General features: G+C 39.3%; 1 protein-coding gene across 6 annotated transcripts in view; it reads right to left on the bottom strand.

Annotated features, from left to right (window-relative positions):
• Positions 1–19,658, bottom strand: part of AFAP1 (actin filament associated protein 1) — a 236,082-nt gene that overhangs the window by 132,658 nt on the left and 83,766 nt on the right. For all 6 annotated transcript variants that reach the window (XM_072620155.1, XM_072620152.1, XM_072620157.1 and 3 more), the window contains exons 2-3: positions 18,781–18,909; positions 16,719–16,816 (exon numbers count right to left, since the gene is read on the bottom strand). In XM_072620155.1, the coding sequence (XP_072476256.1) occupies positions 16,719–16,816; positions 18,781–18,907 (225 nt within the window). In that variant the 5' untranslated portion in view covers positions 18,908–18,909. The remainder of the gene's footprint in view (positions 1–16,718; positions 16,817–18,780; positions 18,910–19,658) is intronic.

The following is a 19,658-nucleotide window of genomic DNA, read 5'->3' as shown; positions in this document are numbered from 1 at the left end:
GGGTGCATCCTTGTGCTCCATTATTTGGCATTTTTGTCAATGACTTGGCTGCAAGCTTAGACTAACATATTTTCCCAAGTTTACATATTTCACAGGACTATTACCCTGGATTACTAAATTGGGAAGTAAAAAGATCCCCAGGTTAGAAATTTGTGCCAAGCTGAATAAGATAAATTTTAATAGAGATAAATATGGTCACTGAGATAAATGTAAAATTTAACAGTTGGGTTCAAGACATTAACTTCACAAGTACAAGGTGCTCAGGTGATGGATTTGGTGAGACGAGATAAGACTTTGGACTACAACTAGACAATTCATTTGCAAAGGATCCAGTGGTTTCAATGAGCTGTGAGTTTCACATGAGTCAAACGTGTGATATTGCAATCCAAAAAGCTAAAGCAATCCTGCACTGTATTAATAGATTTAGTGTCCAGGAATGGGGAGGATGAATACTATACTCTGGTCAAACTAAATCTAGAGAAATGGGTTCAGTTCTGAGCTCCAAATTTTGAAAAGGTCTTTAGGTAACTAGAAACCTTTCATAACAGGGTGACCAGGATAACAATGATCTTGTGGTCATGTCATATGAGGATGGTTGAAAGAACTGGGTATGTTCCATCTGGAGAAAATTAGATTTGAAAGGTAAAATAGTTTTCTTCTGGCTGAGATTATATTAGACTGAAAGAAAAACTATAAGGAATGGTAGATGTGGCAAAGAATCTTGCACTAGGCGTATACACCAAGAAGGACACTGATAACAATTAGAAACATGTCTCCACATACACCAAAATATATCTAGCAGTACTTTTTGTGAAAGCAAAGAACTGGACACAAGGGAGGTATCCATCAACTGAAACATGGCTATACAGATGGTACATGAATGTAACTGAATATTGCTCCAAATGCAGAGAAGAGAGAATGGCAGGATATGATACAGAGCCATGAAAACAATATCCATATGACAACTACAACAATATACATGGAAAGCACAACCACCACAAAACAACCAAAAGTGAATGTAACGAAATTACAATGAACAAGAGGCATGAAAAGACATTGTCCCACTCCACTCCTTTTCAGGGATGGGAACTTTACAGAGATGGAGTATTGCACATATCTGTGGAATTTTTCTCTATGAATAGAGTTTTGCTAATTTTTTCTTATTATTTCTTTCTTAAAAATTTTTATATACATAGGCTCTCCGGGAAAGAGGAGATGAAAGGATATTGGGGAAAATGTTGGCAATATAGAAACAAAAGTATCAATAAAATTTATTTTTTTTAAATAAAGCAAGGTTATTATAAAAGAAAGCTCAAAAAAGGGGCAAAGAAACAAATTTAGCTTTAATATAAGGAAAAACTTCCTAACAGCTTGAGCTATACAAAAGTGAAATAGACTGCCTCAGGAGGTAAGCAAAGCTTCCTTCACTGCAGGTTTCAAGCCAAGTTTGAATGATCATTTCACAGGTGTCTGGGGGTGAGGGGTGGGAAGGGGAGTGTGATTGATCAGGTACGAGTTAGCCACTAAGGTGCCTTCCAACTCCATTTCTGGGACTAGCTGCTTTCCAAGAGCTTGTGACTGGGTAAAGCAAAAGTCTCCATTGTAGGCAACTTGTTGGTTCAAAGGGCCTATGATATATATGAACCACTATTCAAAAACAACAATCTTGGACAGTTTCTTCTAGTCAGTGGGAATCTCTATGTAACCCAACACTTAGCACAGTGCCTGCCTGCCATTTAATAAGTGCTTAATAACTGCTAGTTGGCTGAGTATTGCTACTATTAAGTCAAAAATCTTTCTGGGAAATAGACGAGGGGGTGGTGTGTGTGTGTGTGTGTGTGTGTGTGTGTGTGTGTGTACATACTTATGACTGTGACCACTCCATAATATGCTTCTCTACTTGGACCATCACCTCCTCTCTCTATCCACGGGTAACCTGGGACTGTACCCCTAGGGCTCCTGGCTCTGATAGGTAAGTTTTTGCCATTTCTTACCAGGGTTCAAGCATCCATGACATTTCCTGGCCTTTGTATAACCATGCCACAAACCATGTCCCCTCTTCACCACTCCTTAATATTCATTCTCTTCTCTTCTCTTCTCCTCTCTTCCTCCTCCTCCTCCTCCTTCTCTCTCCCTGTCTCTCTCTCTCTCTGTCTCTCTTTCTCTCTCTCTCTGTCTCTCTCTGTCTCTGTCTCTCTCTGTCTCTCTGTCTCTCTCTCTCTCTCTGTCTCTCTCTCTCTCTCTCTCTCTCTCTCTCTCTCTTTCACTCTCACTCTCTAGGTCTTCCAGGATGGCTCTTTATGAACAATACCCTAGTCTCTCCCTATCTAGATACATGTCAGAAATATGCTTCTTTTAAGATTGTTATTATGCATGTGTCAAGGTGGGGGGGAGTGGAAGAAAGAGGAAATGAAACCCAAATGGTGCTTGTCTGGATGAGCCCCCTTTGGTGCACCGGCTGCTTCACAGAGTTGGGTGGGAGGACATGGACAGCCAAAGTCAACACAGATGGAATCCATTTTGGAAATGAACTGGGTCTCGATTTTTGAAATGCTCTCTCAGCACTTGCCGCTGACTCTGTACAATCAGTGTGGTAGACGTATGACTTTGGGTCTGAAAAAAAATATTAACCTTCTGAAAAGTACAGGCCTCCCTTCCAAAGAACATTTTATAATCCAAGTGCATATTTTTTCCTTTTGCTCTATTCTAGTCTCCCTTTTTATGGGCAAGGTAGCTTACAACTGAACATATAAATGCCTCAACACCAACACACGTAGTTAGAAGGTTTGGAAAGTTCTAAACCTTCCTAATCCATTGGCCTTTTCAAAGAATCATTGAAAGACAATTTTGCCTCATGGTATCAAAACCTAAATTCAAATGCAGGCCCTTCTTTGGGAGTCCTCTTCTGAGGCAAGTACCTGCCTAAGAAAAAGGAAGAAATGGAACAGGAAAAAGAGGTGGAAAGAGAGGTAGGAAGAGCACACGGAGGAAGAAATGGTGGAGAAGGGAGAAGGGCTTTTTGACATGACATAAAGCCCTTAAATTAATCAAAGTATTTAATGAGCACTCACTACATAGATGGGAGGCATCATGGTATGGGAGGACAAGCTTCAAAGTCAAGAAGACTAAGTTGATGACATACATCTGCCACATGCTGGCTATTCAATTCTTTAAGACTGTTTGCTCATCTATAAAATAGGAAAAATGACATGTGAATTACCTTGTCTACAATATTTTTGTGGAGCTTAAATGAACATTGTACAAAAATTGCTTATGCACAAAGTGGTCTATGAATGAATTTTGTTATTATCACCATGCCCATGGTCACATGGGATCAACTAAGTATGAGTCAGGATATGAGCTCAAGTGTCTTGAGAACAGGTCTAATGTTAACTCATCACAATATAAGTGGTTAGAGCACATCTGGAGACCTATGGAGCCCCATGCTTTAAGAAGACCAGTATTCAAGTGAAGAAATTTTCACAGTATCTCTTTTACTCAGTATAGGTCTATGAAAAGAAGACTAGGTCTGTGGTCAGAGGACTCAGGTCCCCTTCTTCCTGGCTGTATGGCCATGGGGTATCAAACCAATAAGAGAAACACCTTAATTTTAAGGCTTGCAAAATGTGTTATTCACAACAACCTTGCAAAGTAGAAAATATAAGTATTCAAGTGCTATCATCCCCAATTTGAAGATGAAGAAACTAAGACTTAGAGAAGGGAGATGACTTGTCTGAGGTCACACAGACAAGTGACTGAGTACCATAATCCTCTTGACACCAAGTTCCAAGCTTTCCCACTCTATCCTGCTCCTTCTCACTTAATCTCTCCCTGCTTTGCTTTAACTACCTGTAAAATGAGGGGAGTGGAACAGATTGATCACTTAGGCTTCCTTCTTTTCTTATACAGAATATTTTTTCCCCAATTACTTGTTAAGATAATTTCTAAACTTTTTTCACTTAGGTTTTAAAAATCATTCAGCTCAAAATCCTCTGATTTTATACTCTCTTGTGCCTTTACGTAACCCTTCAGAAAGTTCCTGAGGTTGTTCTTAGGGAAACCAACAGGAGGCTAAACTTCTCCCCCTTACACTCTGAACTTTTTTTTCACTGACCACATACAGGCATAAATGGATACTAATCAGGGATCTGAGTCCACTCTCCTATAACAGGCAGGTCATGAAAATGTTAAATGTAGAATTCTGAAGTTCAGGAAGATGCTTGCTGTGTAGTGGGACAATAGACTGGAGGTCAGACAACCAGAGTTCAAGTTCTCACTCTGGATCTCAGTTTCCTCAGTTGTAAAATAGGGATAATACTTATAACTTCATAAGGTGGTGAGAAAAGCAAATTATAACCCTAAAGGACTGAAGTAAGATTCAATAACATTTCTGAGACAAAGCAGTTTTAAGTTGTTTTGAGTGAGTATTCATCAGAGGATGCCCTTCTGAGGATGGGGTCCAGGAGCAAAGCAGAGGAAGGAGAATCCGAGACTGTGGCACAGGGCAGAAAGGGGAGTTTCTGTTGCTACTGGGTCATGGAGCTGAGGCAGCTGTTCTGCTGTAGCCTTTCATCTGTGAAACACCCATGTAAAATTGTGGTCAGTGTTCCTCCCTCCAACAGTAATATCATTGAGGCTTCATCACAATTTAGGTTAAGGATGGAGTGAAGTGAAGCTGGAGAAATGCCAGGAGAGTTCACTGAACACTTGCCAGCCTTCTGTGCTCTAAAGTCAACACACACATTTCCACCCACAAATTCTGAGCCTCTTTCCTGAAATGCAGAGACAGGAGACAAGTTTCAAAAAAGTAAAATGATTGAACAGACAAATGAATGGATGGGTGGATGGATGGATGGATGGATGAACAGATGGAAAGCAGAGAGGTGCAGTGGAAAGAGTGCTGGATTTCAACTGAGAAGACCATTATTTATTAATGAGACCTTGGACAAGTCACCAAACCACTTTAAGACTCAGCATCCTCATCCATAAAATGAGGCTAAAGTCCCTAAAGATCTCTAAAGTCTCTTCTAGCCCTAAATCTATGGCCCCATGACCCCTATATATAAGCTAGTGTGTGCTTACTCCAAAAAGCTAATAAAAATAATAAACCAAACTCATTCTGAGACAGACACAAATCACATCCAGTGGAATTGAATATTATTTAAATAACTGGAAAAAAAGGAAACATTTTCAAGGAAGGCTTCATATTTCAATGGGTAGAGTAACTGAAGATAAGAAACCAATAAATGACTCTTTTGACATCTAAGTTTCCTATAATAGGCAATTCATGAAAATGCTAAATGTAAAATTCTGAGGTTCAGGATGATGTTTCTAGTGTGGTAAGACAACAGGCTTAAGATCAGACAGCCTGGGTCTCAGTTTCCCCACACTGTAAAATAAAGATAACAGTTGATATTATCTAACTCGCAGGATTATGAGAAAAAAACATGTTACAATTGTAAAGCACTACAGAAGAAGTATTTATAGCATGATGTCTCTTAGGGACAAGGAGAGGGATTGCACCTGGGATTTCACTGGAATAGAGAACTGGAGAGGAGGAAACTCTCTTTACCAATGTAGCTCAGTACCTTCAGCACCAAGGTGTTAAGCAACGGGCCCAGGATCTCATAGCTAGTCTGGACTGTGATCAGACTTGGACTGTGATCTTCCTAGTTCCCAGTTCTCTGTCTGCTCAATTGAAATAATGCATAACATGTTCTGTAATCATAAAACACCATAATCATAAGTTACTATGAAAGGATGAATACAAGACTATAAAGGAAAAGCTAGCCCATTCCAAGATTTTTTCAGGTAGCTTTAGAGGCAATGCTAATAAGAATGTCAAAAGATCAGAACAAAAAATATTAAATTCAATTCAACAATTACTGACTTTCTGTTACGTGCAAGATCACTAGGAGCATAAAAAGTCAAAAACAAATGATCAAAAAAAATCATCTCTGACACCAAGAAATTTTTATTACACTGGAAGAAGTTATTGTTTGGTCATTTTTCAGTCATGTCTGATTCTTCAAGACCCCATTTTGGGGGTTTTCTTGGCAAAGATACTGGAGTGGTTTGCTATTTCCTTCTCCAGTTCATTTTACAGATGAGGAAACTGAGGTAGACAGGCTTGAGTGACTTGCCCAGGGTCACAAAGTTAGTTAAGTATCTGAGGCCAGACTGAACTCAGGTCTTCCTGACTCCATGCCTGGCACTCTAACTACTGTGCCACCTAGGGGCTCTAATGAAAGAAGAGAAAAAAGAAGAGGATTCACGAATGCTGCGGTCATTCAAACACCTCCCTTGCTTCTTACACTAAGTTCCAATCCAGATCTCTTCTTTGGACCATGGTGGGACAGAATTTTTCTATAGCATGAGTGTCCACAGGTCTGTGTTAAAAAGAAAATAGTCTCCAGTTTTTCCAAGTCCCCACATCAGGTTTATGTGAGTAAATTCTAAGAAAGCAAAAGACTAAAGAGTTCAATGAATTGCTGCTTATTCCCTGAGTCCTGACTATTCTGGGTGACTCTTTCTAATCTTATAATCAGTTACTCTATCCTATGAATTTCTCTCTACTCTACAACATCTCCAACATCGGTTCATTCCACTCTCTTCCCATCACCATCTTTGTATAGTGTCTCCTTGTTACCTTACTACTTAAATCTTTGATTGGGATCCTCAGATCCTTGATTGGGCAGCTAGGTGGTGCAGTGGATAGAGTGCCAGGCTGGGAGTCAGGAAGACTCCTCTTCCTGAACTCACATCTGGACTCAGTTACTTACTAGTTGCATGACCCAAGGCAAGTCACTTGATCCTGTTTGCCTCAGTTTCCTCATCTGCTAAATGAGCTTGAGAAAGAAATGGCAAAACTCCAGGATCTTTGCCAAGAAAAGTCCAAATAGGGTCATGGAGAATAAGACATGACAGAAAAGAGTCAACAACAGTAAAATCTTACCTCTCTAACCTTCTCTCATATTCTCTCCATGCACTAGAAGCTCCAACTAAACTAGTGTGTTTCCCAAACATACCCTGTCATTGACTACTTTCTGAATCTGCTCACAACATTGCTTATAATTAAAATATAGTTTCTTCCTCCTTTACCATAGGAGGAAAAACCCATTGTTTAAATACAAAATCCCAGCCTAGCTAATCAGTACCTCTTTGACCTTAGGTCTTCATTCCCTACCTTAAAATAAGGAGATTGGATCTCCAAAGATCTAGATCTCTAAAGTGGTTCCCAGCTGTAAAACTCACAATCCTTTGATCACATACAAAGATATACCTTCTTATTCTGAAGATTTTCCTGATAACCACTGAAACTAACAACCCTTTCCCCTCAGGGTCTCATACAACACTTGGCTTTGGATCTCTCTAATGTATTTATCATGTATTACTTTGTGGTATAGCTATTTGTGTTTCTCTTATCTTCCCCCAATAACCTCTTCCAGACTTAAGTGTTTCAGAAGTTGCAGGCAGCACTGTACTTTTGGTCTCCCAGGCTTGTAGTCTCAGAGTTAACCTAGACTGTTCTCTATCCCATTCTGTCTGCATGCAATCAACTGCCAGCTCTCATTGCTTCTCCCTCTACATTTCTTGCATCCATATTCTGCTCCATTCACGCAGCCACTATCATCATCTCTTACCTGGGCTATTTCAACAGCCTCCTAGATGATTTCTTTGCTTCAAGACTCTCCATCAACAAGTATCTTCTTACTGCCAAAATAATTTTCCCGACCTACACATCAGACTAGGTTGCCCTCTTGCTCAAAAATCTTCAATGGCTCTCAATTGCTTCTCAGATAAATATAAACAAATCCTCTAGGTATTTAAATATCTCCATGATCAGGATCCAACTTACCTTTTCAACTTTATCTCGTATTATCTACTTCATGAACTTCACATTCAAGTTAAACTGGCTTACTAGCTGCTCCCAAACTTGTCAATCTTTCCTTTTTTTAAGTATTTTTTTCTTTTTTCTATTTCCATATTAGTCATATTGTAAAAGAAAACACAGTTCAAATTTTAAAAAAACACAAGATAAAGAAGGAAGGTAAAATATATATATATATATATATGCGCTTCTCTCTGTATACATACTCCATCAGTTCTTTCTCTGGGAATGCATAGAATTTTTCCTCACAAGTCCTTTAGAGTTGTCCTGGCTCATTATATTGCTGAGAATAGCTAAGTCATTCACAGTTAGCTGATCATCCTACAACACTGCCATTACTATATATAATTTTTACCTGATTTTACTTATTTTACTTTTCATCAGTTCATATATGTCTTTCCAGGTTTTTTTGAGAGCATCTACCTTATTATTTCTTATAGGACAATAGTATTCCATCACAATCCTATGCCATAACTTGTTCTACTATTCCCCAATTAATGGGTAACCCCATCAATTTCCAGTTCTTTACACCAGAAGTTCTTTTCCTTTTTGCTTTTTATCTCTTTTGAGACGCAGAACTAGTAGTGATCATTGCTAGGTCAAAGGCTATGCATAGTTTTATAGCCCTTTGGACACAGTTCCCAATTGCTCTACATAAAGGTTGGATTAGTTACAACTCCATCAACAATGCATTGGTTTCTCAATTTTCCCACATCCCCTTCAACATTTGTCATTTTCCCTTTTTATCCTATCAGCCAATTTAATAGGTATGAGGTAGTACCTCAGATTGTTTTAACTTGTATTTCTCTAATCAAAATAGTTATTTAAAGCATTTTCTCCTATGGCTATAAATACCTTACTTCATCTGAAAACTGACTGTTCATTTTTTTATCATTTATCAGTTTATTATTCCCATATATTTGATTCATTTCTCTACATATTTGAGAGATGAGGTTTTTATCAGAGAAACTTGCTTCAATTTTGTTTACAGTTATAATTGCTACAACTGTTATTTCCCTCCATTCTATTTTCCCCATTTATTCCTGTCTCTTTCTCCTTTTTTTTACCCTGTCTGTTTTGCTCCTGACTTCTAATCCATCCCCCCTTTTACGAGTAATCCCTCTTTCTCTAATGCCCTTCCACTCCTACTTTCCTGGAGCCTAAGATAGATTTCTATACCTAATTAAGTGTATATATTATTCCTTCTTTGAGCCAATTCCAATGAGAATAAGGTTCAAGCATTCCTTGCCCCTTCCCCCATCTTCCCCTTTATATTAACAGCTCTTTCATGTCTCTCATGTCGGACAATTTACCCCATTTTACTTCTCCCTTTCTCCTAATACATTCTTCTTTCTTACCCCTTATATTTTTAGATATCATCCCATCATATTCAAGTCACACCTGTGCCCTCTGTCTATATATACTCCTTCTAACTTTCCAAATAATGAGAAACTTCTTATGAGTTACAAATATCCTCTTCCCATGTAGGAATATAAACAGTTTAACCCTATTAAGTCCCTTATGATTTTCCTTTCCTGTTTACCTTTTTATGCTTCTCTTGAATCCTATATTTGAAAGTCAAATTTTCTATTCGGCTCTGATTTTTTCATCAGGAATACTTGAAAGTCCCCAGTTTCACTGAACGTCCATTTTTTCTCCTGAAGGATTATACTTAATTTTGCTGGATATATCATTCTTGGTAGTAATGCTAGCTCCTTTCCCTTATAGAACATCAGATTCCAAAAAGCTGCTCAATCTTGTTTTATCCTGACTGGGGCTCCACAATACTTGAATTAATTCCTTCTGGCTGCTTGCAATATTTTTTCCTTGATCCGGGAGCTCTGGAATTTGGCTACAACATTCCTAGGAGTTTTCATTTTGGGAGCTCTTTTAGGAGGTGATCAATGAATTCTTTTAATTCTTATTTTACCCTATGGGTTATGCAATATCAGGGCAGTTTTCTTTGATTTCTTGAACAATGATGTCTAGGCTCTTTTCTTAATTGTGCATTTCAGGAAGTCCAATAATTTCAAAATTACCTCTCTTGGATCTATTTTCCATGGCAGTTGTTTCTCAAATGAGGTATTTCACTGTCTTCTATTTTTTCATTCTTTTGGTTTTGTTTTGATTCTTGATTTCTCATAAAGTCATTAGCTTCCATTTGCTCAATCCTAATTTTTAAGGAACTATTTTTCTTCAGTGAGCTTTTGTACCACCTTTTCCATTTGGCCAATTCTGCTTTTCAAGGCATTATTCTCCTCGTTGGATTTTTCTATCTCTTTTACCATCTGGCCTATTCTATTTTTAAGGTGCTGTTTTCTTCAGTATCTTTTGTGCCTCTTTTACCAAGTTGTTGACTCTTTTTTCATCACTCCCTTTTCTCTTCCCAATTTTTCCTCTACCTCTCTCACTTGATTGTTAAAATCCTTTTTCAGCTCTTCTATGGCCTGAGGCCAATTCGTATTTTTCTTTAGGGTTTTGAATATAGAAACTTTTGACTTTCCTCCCTTCTTCTGAGCGTGTGTTTTGATCTTCATTGTCAAAATAGTAACTTACAGTCAGATTTTTTTCCTGTTGTTTGCTCTTTTTTCCGATCTATTTCTTGACTTTTAACTCTTTGCTACAGTGGGGATCTGCTTCCACGATAGAAGGTGCACTGTTCCAAGCTTCAGGGTTTTTGCGCAACTATTTTCAGAGATCCTCCTAGGGACCTAAGTAAGTTTCAGTTCTTCCGAGGTGGTAAGAGCTAAAGAGAAGCATTTACTACTCTCTTGGCCTGAGCTCTGGTCTGTGAGCAACCACAAGCACTCTTTTCTACCCTGGAACTGTGTTGAGGGTTCCTGTTCCACTGCAGCTTCAATCTTCTGGCATGCTGGTGCTCCTTCTCTCCCTGGGATTGACACCCAGGACTGTGATCCAGATCTGAGTATGGGCAAAGGAACAGAGTCCTGCACCCAGTGGCAGCAAAGTGTTCCCCGTAATCTCCTTCCAGCCAGTTGTTTGATCCCCTTACCATCTATAGGCCAAGAGGTCTAGAGGCAGTCATTGCCACTGCTGATTCAGTGACTCCAAAGGCCTACTCCTGGTTTACTGGGGCCAGGTCTGTGCCAGCTCAGTACTGCACTCTCACCTTGGTGCAACAGACCTTTTCTGCTGAACTTCTAAGTTGTCTTGGGCTGGAAAATTCTTTCACTCTGTCCTTCTGTGGGTTTGATCACTCTAGAATTTTTTTGGGGACATTACTTAAAGGTTTTCAGAAGGGTCTGGGGGAGAGCTCAGGAAGTTCCTGCCTTTTCTCTGCTGTCTTGGCTCTGCCCCCCTTGGCATTCTTTCTTTCATCTCCATGTCTTTGGACAGTGCTCTCCCTTCAGGAATGCATTCTCACCTCCACTTCTCAGAATCCTTCTCTTCCTTGAGGATCAAGTCATGTCATTTGCTACAGGAATTTTTTCCTGATCCCTGAGGTTCTAGGGTTCTCTCCTTTCTTATCAAATTATCTTGAATATCCTTTCTTTGCATATATCTCCCTCAAAGAGAATGTAAGCCTCTCCTAGAGAGGTGAACCTGTTTGTTTGCTTTGTTTTTGAACCCCCAGCACCTAATATAGAGTCTTACACATAGCAAGTACTTAAAAAAATGTTTCTTACACTGAATTAAGATAGATTGCATAGGATTAGATTGCTTAAGATCATACACGTGCTTAGTGGCAGAGGGGTATTCAGACTAATGCCTCTTGATTCTTGGGCCAAATGCTCTTCAGCATCACAGCTTGCTGTCTCTCAGAAAAGTCATGTGAACTCTCTAAATGTCTTTGTAGAGCAACTATGTGGCAGTGGATAGAATGTGAAGCCTGGAGTCAGGAAAAACCAACTTCAGATACTTACTAGCTATGTGAGCCTGGGCAAGTCACTTATTTGCCTCAGTTTCTTCATCTGTAAAATGAGGGTATAATAGGACCTACTCCCAGGGTTATTGTGAGAATCAAATGAGATAATCATTGTAATGCACTTAGCACAGTACCTGGCATAAAGTAAGTGCTGTGTGACCCTAGGCAAGTCACTTCACTTGTTTGCCTCAGTTTCCTCATCTCTAAAATGATCTAGAGAAGGAAACGGTAAACCACTCCAGTATCTCTGCCAAGAAAGCCCTAAATGGTGTTAAGTTGGAAAAAACTATATAAGAATAACAAAAATATAAGTTGTCTGGTATTATTGTTGTTGTAAATTTAAAGTATTAAACATCGGCTTTGTGTCCTAACGGACAGAGAATATTATAATCAAATGACCTATACTGAGAGGTTATGCAAAACAAGAACTCCGTAAATGCAAAAGAAAACCAATTAACAGTCACAAACAATCCTAATGCTTTGTTCGGCATCTCGGATGTATCTAGACCACAGAGGTGTGTGTTAGAGCTCTCTCTCCTGCTGTCTAATTTCCTTATTAGATTTTCAGCTCCATGGAGCCACGGAATGCCTAGCACAGTGCTCTACACACAACATTTATTTCATAAATGTGTCATTTGTTGATAAATATAAAGGACAAAAACTTCCCTAAGGCATTAAATATCAAGAAAGTCTTTGTACCAAGCTCTGACCAGAACCATTATCCCAGCAGACAGAAGGGCTGACCAGGATTTTCATTTACAAGCTGGTTACAACCAGTTGGCTCCTCTTTCTAAAGAATGTCTTATAATGTGTTACAGAAGGACATTGTTGTTATTTTGAACTAAAAAGAAGGGAGGTTGGGGGAAAATCCAACTTTGAGATTTTCAAGTCGGAAAATTCTGCTTCAGAAGGAGAAATCTACCTATTACTTGGTGATGATAAGCAAAGCCGCACGATGGTGGGAAAATTACTTAACCTCTCTAAGAATAATACATCACTTGTACACTCTCTTTCAGAAGGTTGTTAAGGGGATGAAATGATCATATATGCATAATGTTTCTAAACTTTAAAACACCTTATAAATGTCAATCATCAGCCAGGTCACATGTTAAAACCTTAGCTGGTACCTCCATCTTATTTATACCAGTATTTTCAGTCATGGCAAAGAACTAAAAACTAAAGGGGTGACTCTCAAATGGAAAATGACTCCCCAAATTATGGTGTAAGAATGTAATGGAACAAAAAACATTAAAAATGCCAAGCAGGGTAAGTTTCAGAGAAATCTGAAAAAACTTGCTTGAACTGATACAAAGTAAATTGAGCAGAACCAGGGGATTACTTTCTACATTAACAGTAGCAGCAGCCCTTTAAAGAAAAAGTTTTGAAAGACTTAAAAATTCTGATAACCGAAATAACCACAACTGCAAAGGAAGGAAGCTACCACCTCCTTACAGGGAGGTTCAAAGTGAGGTACAACATGAGACATACATTTTTGGACACGAACTTGCTCCACCTGACTATGTTTTATTTGTTATAAAGACTGAGCTTTTCTTCTTCTTAGTGGGGCTAAGGGAAGAGCATACAATAGGGTTGCCAAAACTAGAAAAAAGGAGATAGTCATGAAAACATGTTTTAAATCCCCAAAACTGAATAAGTTCAAAAGAAAACAGACAAGGAAGACAGCTTTGAAAGTAACATGTGGAATTAATTACTTTTTTTTTAAAGCAAGCTATATATAATAAAGATTCACAATTTCCAAATAACCTCTTTTTCTATCCTACTTTGTATATGGAAGTATTATTTTTTTAGATGTTTGTTAAATTCAGAATTTTAAAAATTAAATTTGAAAAGTTCTGCCTTGGACACCTATTCAACTTCTCCTGGAATCAGTTTCCTCATTTGTAAAATGAGGGGGTTGGATTAGGTGACCTCTGAGAACCTTTCCAGTTCTAAACCTGTGATCCTCTCTGAACCTCAGTTTCCTCATCTATCAAATGGGAATTGCACTATGCATTGTTATGAAACTCAGATGATATATGTTTATGTACATGTATATTTACATATATGTGCATATCATATATATATATATATATGCATACACACATACAACGCTATATAAATGTCAGTTATACTTCCTATTTTATACGTTGTTGTGAGGATAAAATGATATGGTACATGAAGTGCTTTCCAAACTTCAAAGTATTACATACGTCAATCAGTCCATATTAAAACCTTGGTCGGTATCTCCAACCTATTTATATCAGGATTTTTAGGTGTTTGAGTCAAACAGTACAAATGATAAGTAGGTAAGAGGCAAAGTAAGGTGTTCTCTGAGGTTTGAGGGGGAAGATCATTCTAGATTATCTCAAAGGACTATGGGAATTAGGAAAAGCTTTCTGAAAGAATTAACATATGAACTAGACTTTAAAGGATGGGTATAAACTCAGCCAGAAAAGGCTGAACTATCGTGCCAGGTTTTTTTCTATCCACGCTTTCTTCTATAAATGGCAGGTAACCAGGCAGACTGAAATTCAGCACTAGAAATTAAAGTTTTGCCAACTCTTTTCTCTTAATTTGAGGTGAAAGTCTCCTGTGCCTGAATCAATACATTGTTCAAACAGAGAGATTAAATCATAGATCACTGGCTTGTGGAAGACTAGCACTGAGAATGCCTTTACAAGTCAATTAGTCTGATCCTTTGATTTTACATATGAGGCCGCCCAGAGAAGAGGTACATTTTGCTCAAGGTCACAAGGATAGTAGTAAATAGCAGTGTTAGGTAGGATTCAGCCCAATTTGACCCATGAAGAAAGGCAATTTAACAGCTGGCTCTGTAATTATTTTCAACAATTGAATATATTCACACACACACACACACACACACACACACACACACACACACACACACACACACACACCCCTACATACACATGATGTAGTAGAAAAAGTACTGCTGAATAAAAATACTGAGCTGGCCACTTAAATTTTCTGGACCTCAGTTTCTCCCACTGAAAAATGTAGACAATGATCCTTGCATGACCTCTCTCACAACAGGTGCTATGATGCTCAAATGGGAAGGTATAAAGTAAAGCACTTCTAAAGGATCTCAAAATTGTACAGGGCCTTGGGACTTAACCGTTAGTCCAAACCTCATATCTAGTATAAGAATTTCCTCTGTAATATTCTTGAGTGATCAAACCTCCACCTGAGAAACACAGGGAATTCCCTGTCCCTTAGGCCACTCATTCCCTTTTATAGATAGCTCCAATTGTAAGAAAGGTCTTTATCTTGAGCCAAACCTACTTCTACCATCGATGCTACTAGCTCTGACCTTTGGGGAGAGGAGAAGTCTTTTCTGACAATGCTTTAAATATCTGAAATAGCTATTATGTTCATTCCAATCGTAAATTTCTTCTTCAAGCTAAATGTCCTCAATTCCTTGAAAGAATCAACGACATAGAGGCCTTTCAAAAGCCTGGCTACCTATCCTGGGGCACATTTCAGCTACCTAGGAACCCTCAAACACCACTAAATGCAACTGTAGTCTATGACATTTTTAAATAACAACATTAACAAAACCCCTCCACCATCAGATTCAGTTCTGATGTCGTATTGTGGCAGAAAAGGTGACCCTGAATTCTCAGGGAGTATATCAGAGGAATCTAAGCTATGGAAGAACCAGAAAAGATTTGTAGGACAAACCTAAGGACAGTCACCCAAGAACCAGCTAGCTAAGTGGCCAGAGGTGCATCATAAGCAGGTTGATCACCAGGGACTGACTTGGGAGGGCAGGGTGACTAAGGCACATAGGGGCTGTGGTTTGTGTTGGTATAAGAAGGAATCATGGATTCTTGAAGCATTTTAATAGTAATTAAAACAATAATGATAATAAGAAGTGGGAGTTATTTTGCCTATAGAATATTAAATATAAACTGTAAATATTAGGATATTAACTTGCCTCTGGGTTGTTTCTAAATTCTCTCAAAAACATGAAAACTTTTTAACAACAATAGTAAGTAATATAGAGCTACTGTTTCTATTCCACATCAAAATCGACGAAGTTCCTTCCTTACAATAACACTGTGAGGTAGGAAGTGAAGCACCATCTCTATTTTACAGATATGGACACTGAGGCGCATAGCCATTAAATGACTTGCCTAAGACCGTGAAGCTTTCAAGTATCAGAGTTGGGACTCAAATTGCGGCATCCTGACCAAAATCAGTCTTCTCACCTTTCTCTTAAAAATCCTGAATCTAGAAAAATTGAACATAACATATATTTCTGGGGTAAATGTATATTTTCCCACTGGGACTTCTGGGAGTTCTTAACAGGGGTTCCATGAACTTACTCTTGTTTTTTGGTGGGGTTTTTTTTTTTAATATTTTGATAGCTACAATCCAGTATAATTGCTTTCCTCTGTGATCCTCTATATTTTATTAAAACATTCCGAGAAGGGGTACATAGGCTTTGCCAGACTGCCAAAGGGGTCCATGGTCCAGGAAAGGTGACGAAGCCCTGTTAAACACAAAGGACTATGACTGAAAGGGGTTTGAAAAGGGAAAGGACTGGAAAATTTCAAAGCCAGGTGTTCAAAATCACAGACTAAGTCAGCAAGAAGCAGCCCCTCTGGAGGCCTTTCAGGAATTCTGCCCCTAAAGCTTCTCTCCCCTGCTACTTTAAAATCCATCATCAAAGCAGGATTACAATGTATTTACAGCACTGTCACTTTGTAAAGAAGCAGCTGCCATCTCGAGGCAGGCTAATTTCCTATATGATTTTCCCAATTATCCATTGGGAGTGGCCACGTGGGAGCTGGCAAACGGCTGCCTCAGCATTCCCAGGATTGCACGTTCGCCTCATTCCTCATGTCCTCAGCTAGACTCAGGGTAATAGCAGGATCAGACAGTTTCCTGCCACCCTGCTTCAGGGTCGTAACTCACCAACCACTGCTGAGGGATCTCGGGCAGCGGCATCTGCGGCGGGGCAGGCAAACTGCTGGTAACTTCTTGTTTCTGAGCATGGTCTTTCACTTCAAAGCCTGCAAGTATTAAGAGAAACCACATCAAGTCCTATATCGAAAACCCTGGAATGGGGCTTCTCTCTTTAGGGCTTGGCTTTAGGGCAAGAGGCAGTGTGCGGTAGCAAGGGAAGACTTGGGTCTGAGACCCAGCTCCACCACATACTGATTGTGTGGCCCTGAAGAACTCTGCTTGACAACAGTAATTAATGGCTAAATCCAATGAATAGCCTTTTCTCAGCCTTCATCTCATTTTAATCTCTTTCATTACACATTTCTCCAAGATATTCTCCTGTCTTGGCCTCCATGACCCTGTTCTCTACTGGATTCCTCCTACTTACCAGACATTCCTCCTTGGTCTCTTTGTGATGACTCATCATCTCCTTCCCCTTTAGTATGAGTATCTTTCAAGGCTACATCATGGTCTCTCTCCTCCTCTCCCAGCATATTCTTTTCTTTGCTGATCCCAACTGTTCCCCAAGATCCTAGGATCATGAGCCTCGATGGGCAATCTAGCTAGTCTAGTCACCCTCATTTTAGAGCTGAGAAAACAGGTGAGTGACTCATCCAAAGTCACACAGCCCTGTGAGTGATGGGATGTGAATCTGTGTCCTCTGACTCTGGGGCCAGAGCTCTTTCCAATTATACCACATTTCCATATTTAAACTCTTTGTCTCAAATGAGATAACGCATGCAAAGTATCTTTCAAACCTTTAAATGCTGTACAAGTGCTATTAATATTATTATATTACATCTTTCAATGCCCAGCACAGTGCTCTTTATATTGAGGTCATGTAACATTTGTGGCTGTTGTTAGCAGTATCTTACATCTGTACAACTTTAAAATTTAAGTGCCCAAAGTCATACAACGAGGGAGTGGGAAAGCAAGATTCAAACTGAGGCCATCAGATAATAAATCCAGTCCTCTTTTCACCACACTAAGGCTACGGAATGCAACTTTGTCTGAGAGGGGGCAACATGCTTGTTGGTCTTGTTAGGCAGAGACATTTTAACATAAGAAAGGCTTATTGAATTGAATAGCATAGCTGAGTTGGTCAGATCCTTTCCAAGGAATATATTTTAGTCAGACTGAGAGGAGGAAAGCATTAAAGGCCTGAGAATCTAAGGAATATGCAGGTACTATGAGAGGGTGAGATGGACACTACAGGAACAGAAGACAAATTTTGCCTCCTTCGTAGTTTTGCCTAGGACTGTGGCCCTATTTCTACTTATGAAAAGGGAGAGAGAGTGAGAGAGAGAGAGAAGGAGGGAGGGAGAGAGGAAGGGAGGGAGGAAGGGAAGGAGGGAGGAAGGGAGGGAGGGAAGGAAAGAAGGAAGGAAGGAAGGAAGGAATGAAGGAAGGAAGGAAGGAAGGAAGGAAGGAAGGAAGGAAGGAAGGAAGGAAGGAAGGAAGGAAGGAAGGAAAGAAGGAAGGAAGGAAGGAAGGAAGGAAGGAAGAAGTAAAGTAGACACAATTGTAGCATCACAGATTCCCACCTGGTGGGGACTTTAAATGTCAGCTAATCCACTTCATTTTATAAACAAGGAAACTAAGTTCTAGAAAGCTTAAATAATATGCCCACAAAGCTAGTAAGTGGCAGAGCCAGTATTCGAATCCAAGTCCTCTTACTCCAAATCTCTCCACTGTACCATAGTAAGTTGGTCATTAAGCATTTTATAGGCTCCTAATATGTGTCATACACTGGGCTAGGCTCTCAAAGACCATATATAAAACCTACTAGAATTAATGAGATATGAATAGACAGCTATGATAGAAACTATAATAAATGTACAAGAAGTGTACAAAAGCTATGAGATCAGAAGAGGGAGAGACCATTACCAACTATGGAGCCTACACCATTAGAATATAATTCGAATCTGCCAATAGGCATGTCTCAAATAGTGCATGGAATTTAGGTGTCTCTTGTTTCAGTTCCTTAATTACTGTCCATGGTATACAACCTTGAACAGCTACTGACACTCACTTTTTGATGACTGTATCCTCAAGAGAATGTTGGTTATCACTGCCTTTTTCTCCCTGACTGTTGATGTTAGGTATTCATGGTCCAGCAGCTCGAGAAACAGGCGCAGCTCAACAATTAACTCTTCCATTGCTGAAAAAGGGAAAAAAAACAACCTGTTAACTTGGAAATCTTTTTTTTTAAGGCAATTGAAGTTAAGTGACTTGCCCTGGGTCACACAGTAAATGTCTGACGCCAGATACAAAACCAGGTCCTCCTGACTCCAGGACCAGTGCTCTATCCGCTGAGCCACCTAGCTGTCCCTTAACTTGGAAATCTTAAAATATAAATGCGATTTTTCTTCCAGAACACATCATCCTAAACTAAAAATAGCTGATTTATCTAAGACAAGATTGACATTCAAAACCCCACAATTTGGGACCATCACCTAATCAAATATAATGATATTTGTAAAGCAGTAGGCACAGTGTCTAGCACATATTAAGTGATTAGTAAGTGCCTGTTCCACCGTCTCCACCAATCAAATATTCTCGCCTCACATGCTCTTCAGACTCCTGCCACCCTAGACTATTAAATGCCTTATAAAGAGGCCTGCTCCTTCTCTGTCTTCGCTTCTATTATTTTTCCTCTGTCTGAATTGCTCACCTTGCCTCCTCTTTTTCCTCTGAATTCTTATCTGTCCTTTAAAGCCCAAATCAAATGCCACCTCCTCCAGGAAGCCTTCCCCTTCAGAGCATAAGAATACAGACTTAAAGCTGAAAGGGATCCCGAGTGCAATCCACTCACCTTACAGATAAAGAAACTGAGGCACAGAGAGGTGAAGTGACTCATGCAGGGTCACAGAGGTAATAAGTGTCTGAGGCAGGGTGGCAGCCCAGCTG

The sequence above is a fragment of the Notamacropus eugenii genome, chromosome 6 (assembly GCF_028372415.1).
Source record: "Notamacropus eugenii isolate mMacEug1 chromosome 6, mMacEug1.pri_v2, whole genome shotgun sequence".
Classification (NCBI taxonomy): domain Eukaryota; kingdom Metazoa; phylum Chordata; class Mammalia; order Diprotodontia; family Macropodidae; genus Notamacropus; species Notamacropus eugenii.
This window is presented reverse-complemented; position numbering and strand designations above follow the sequence as displayed.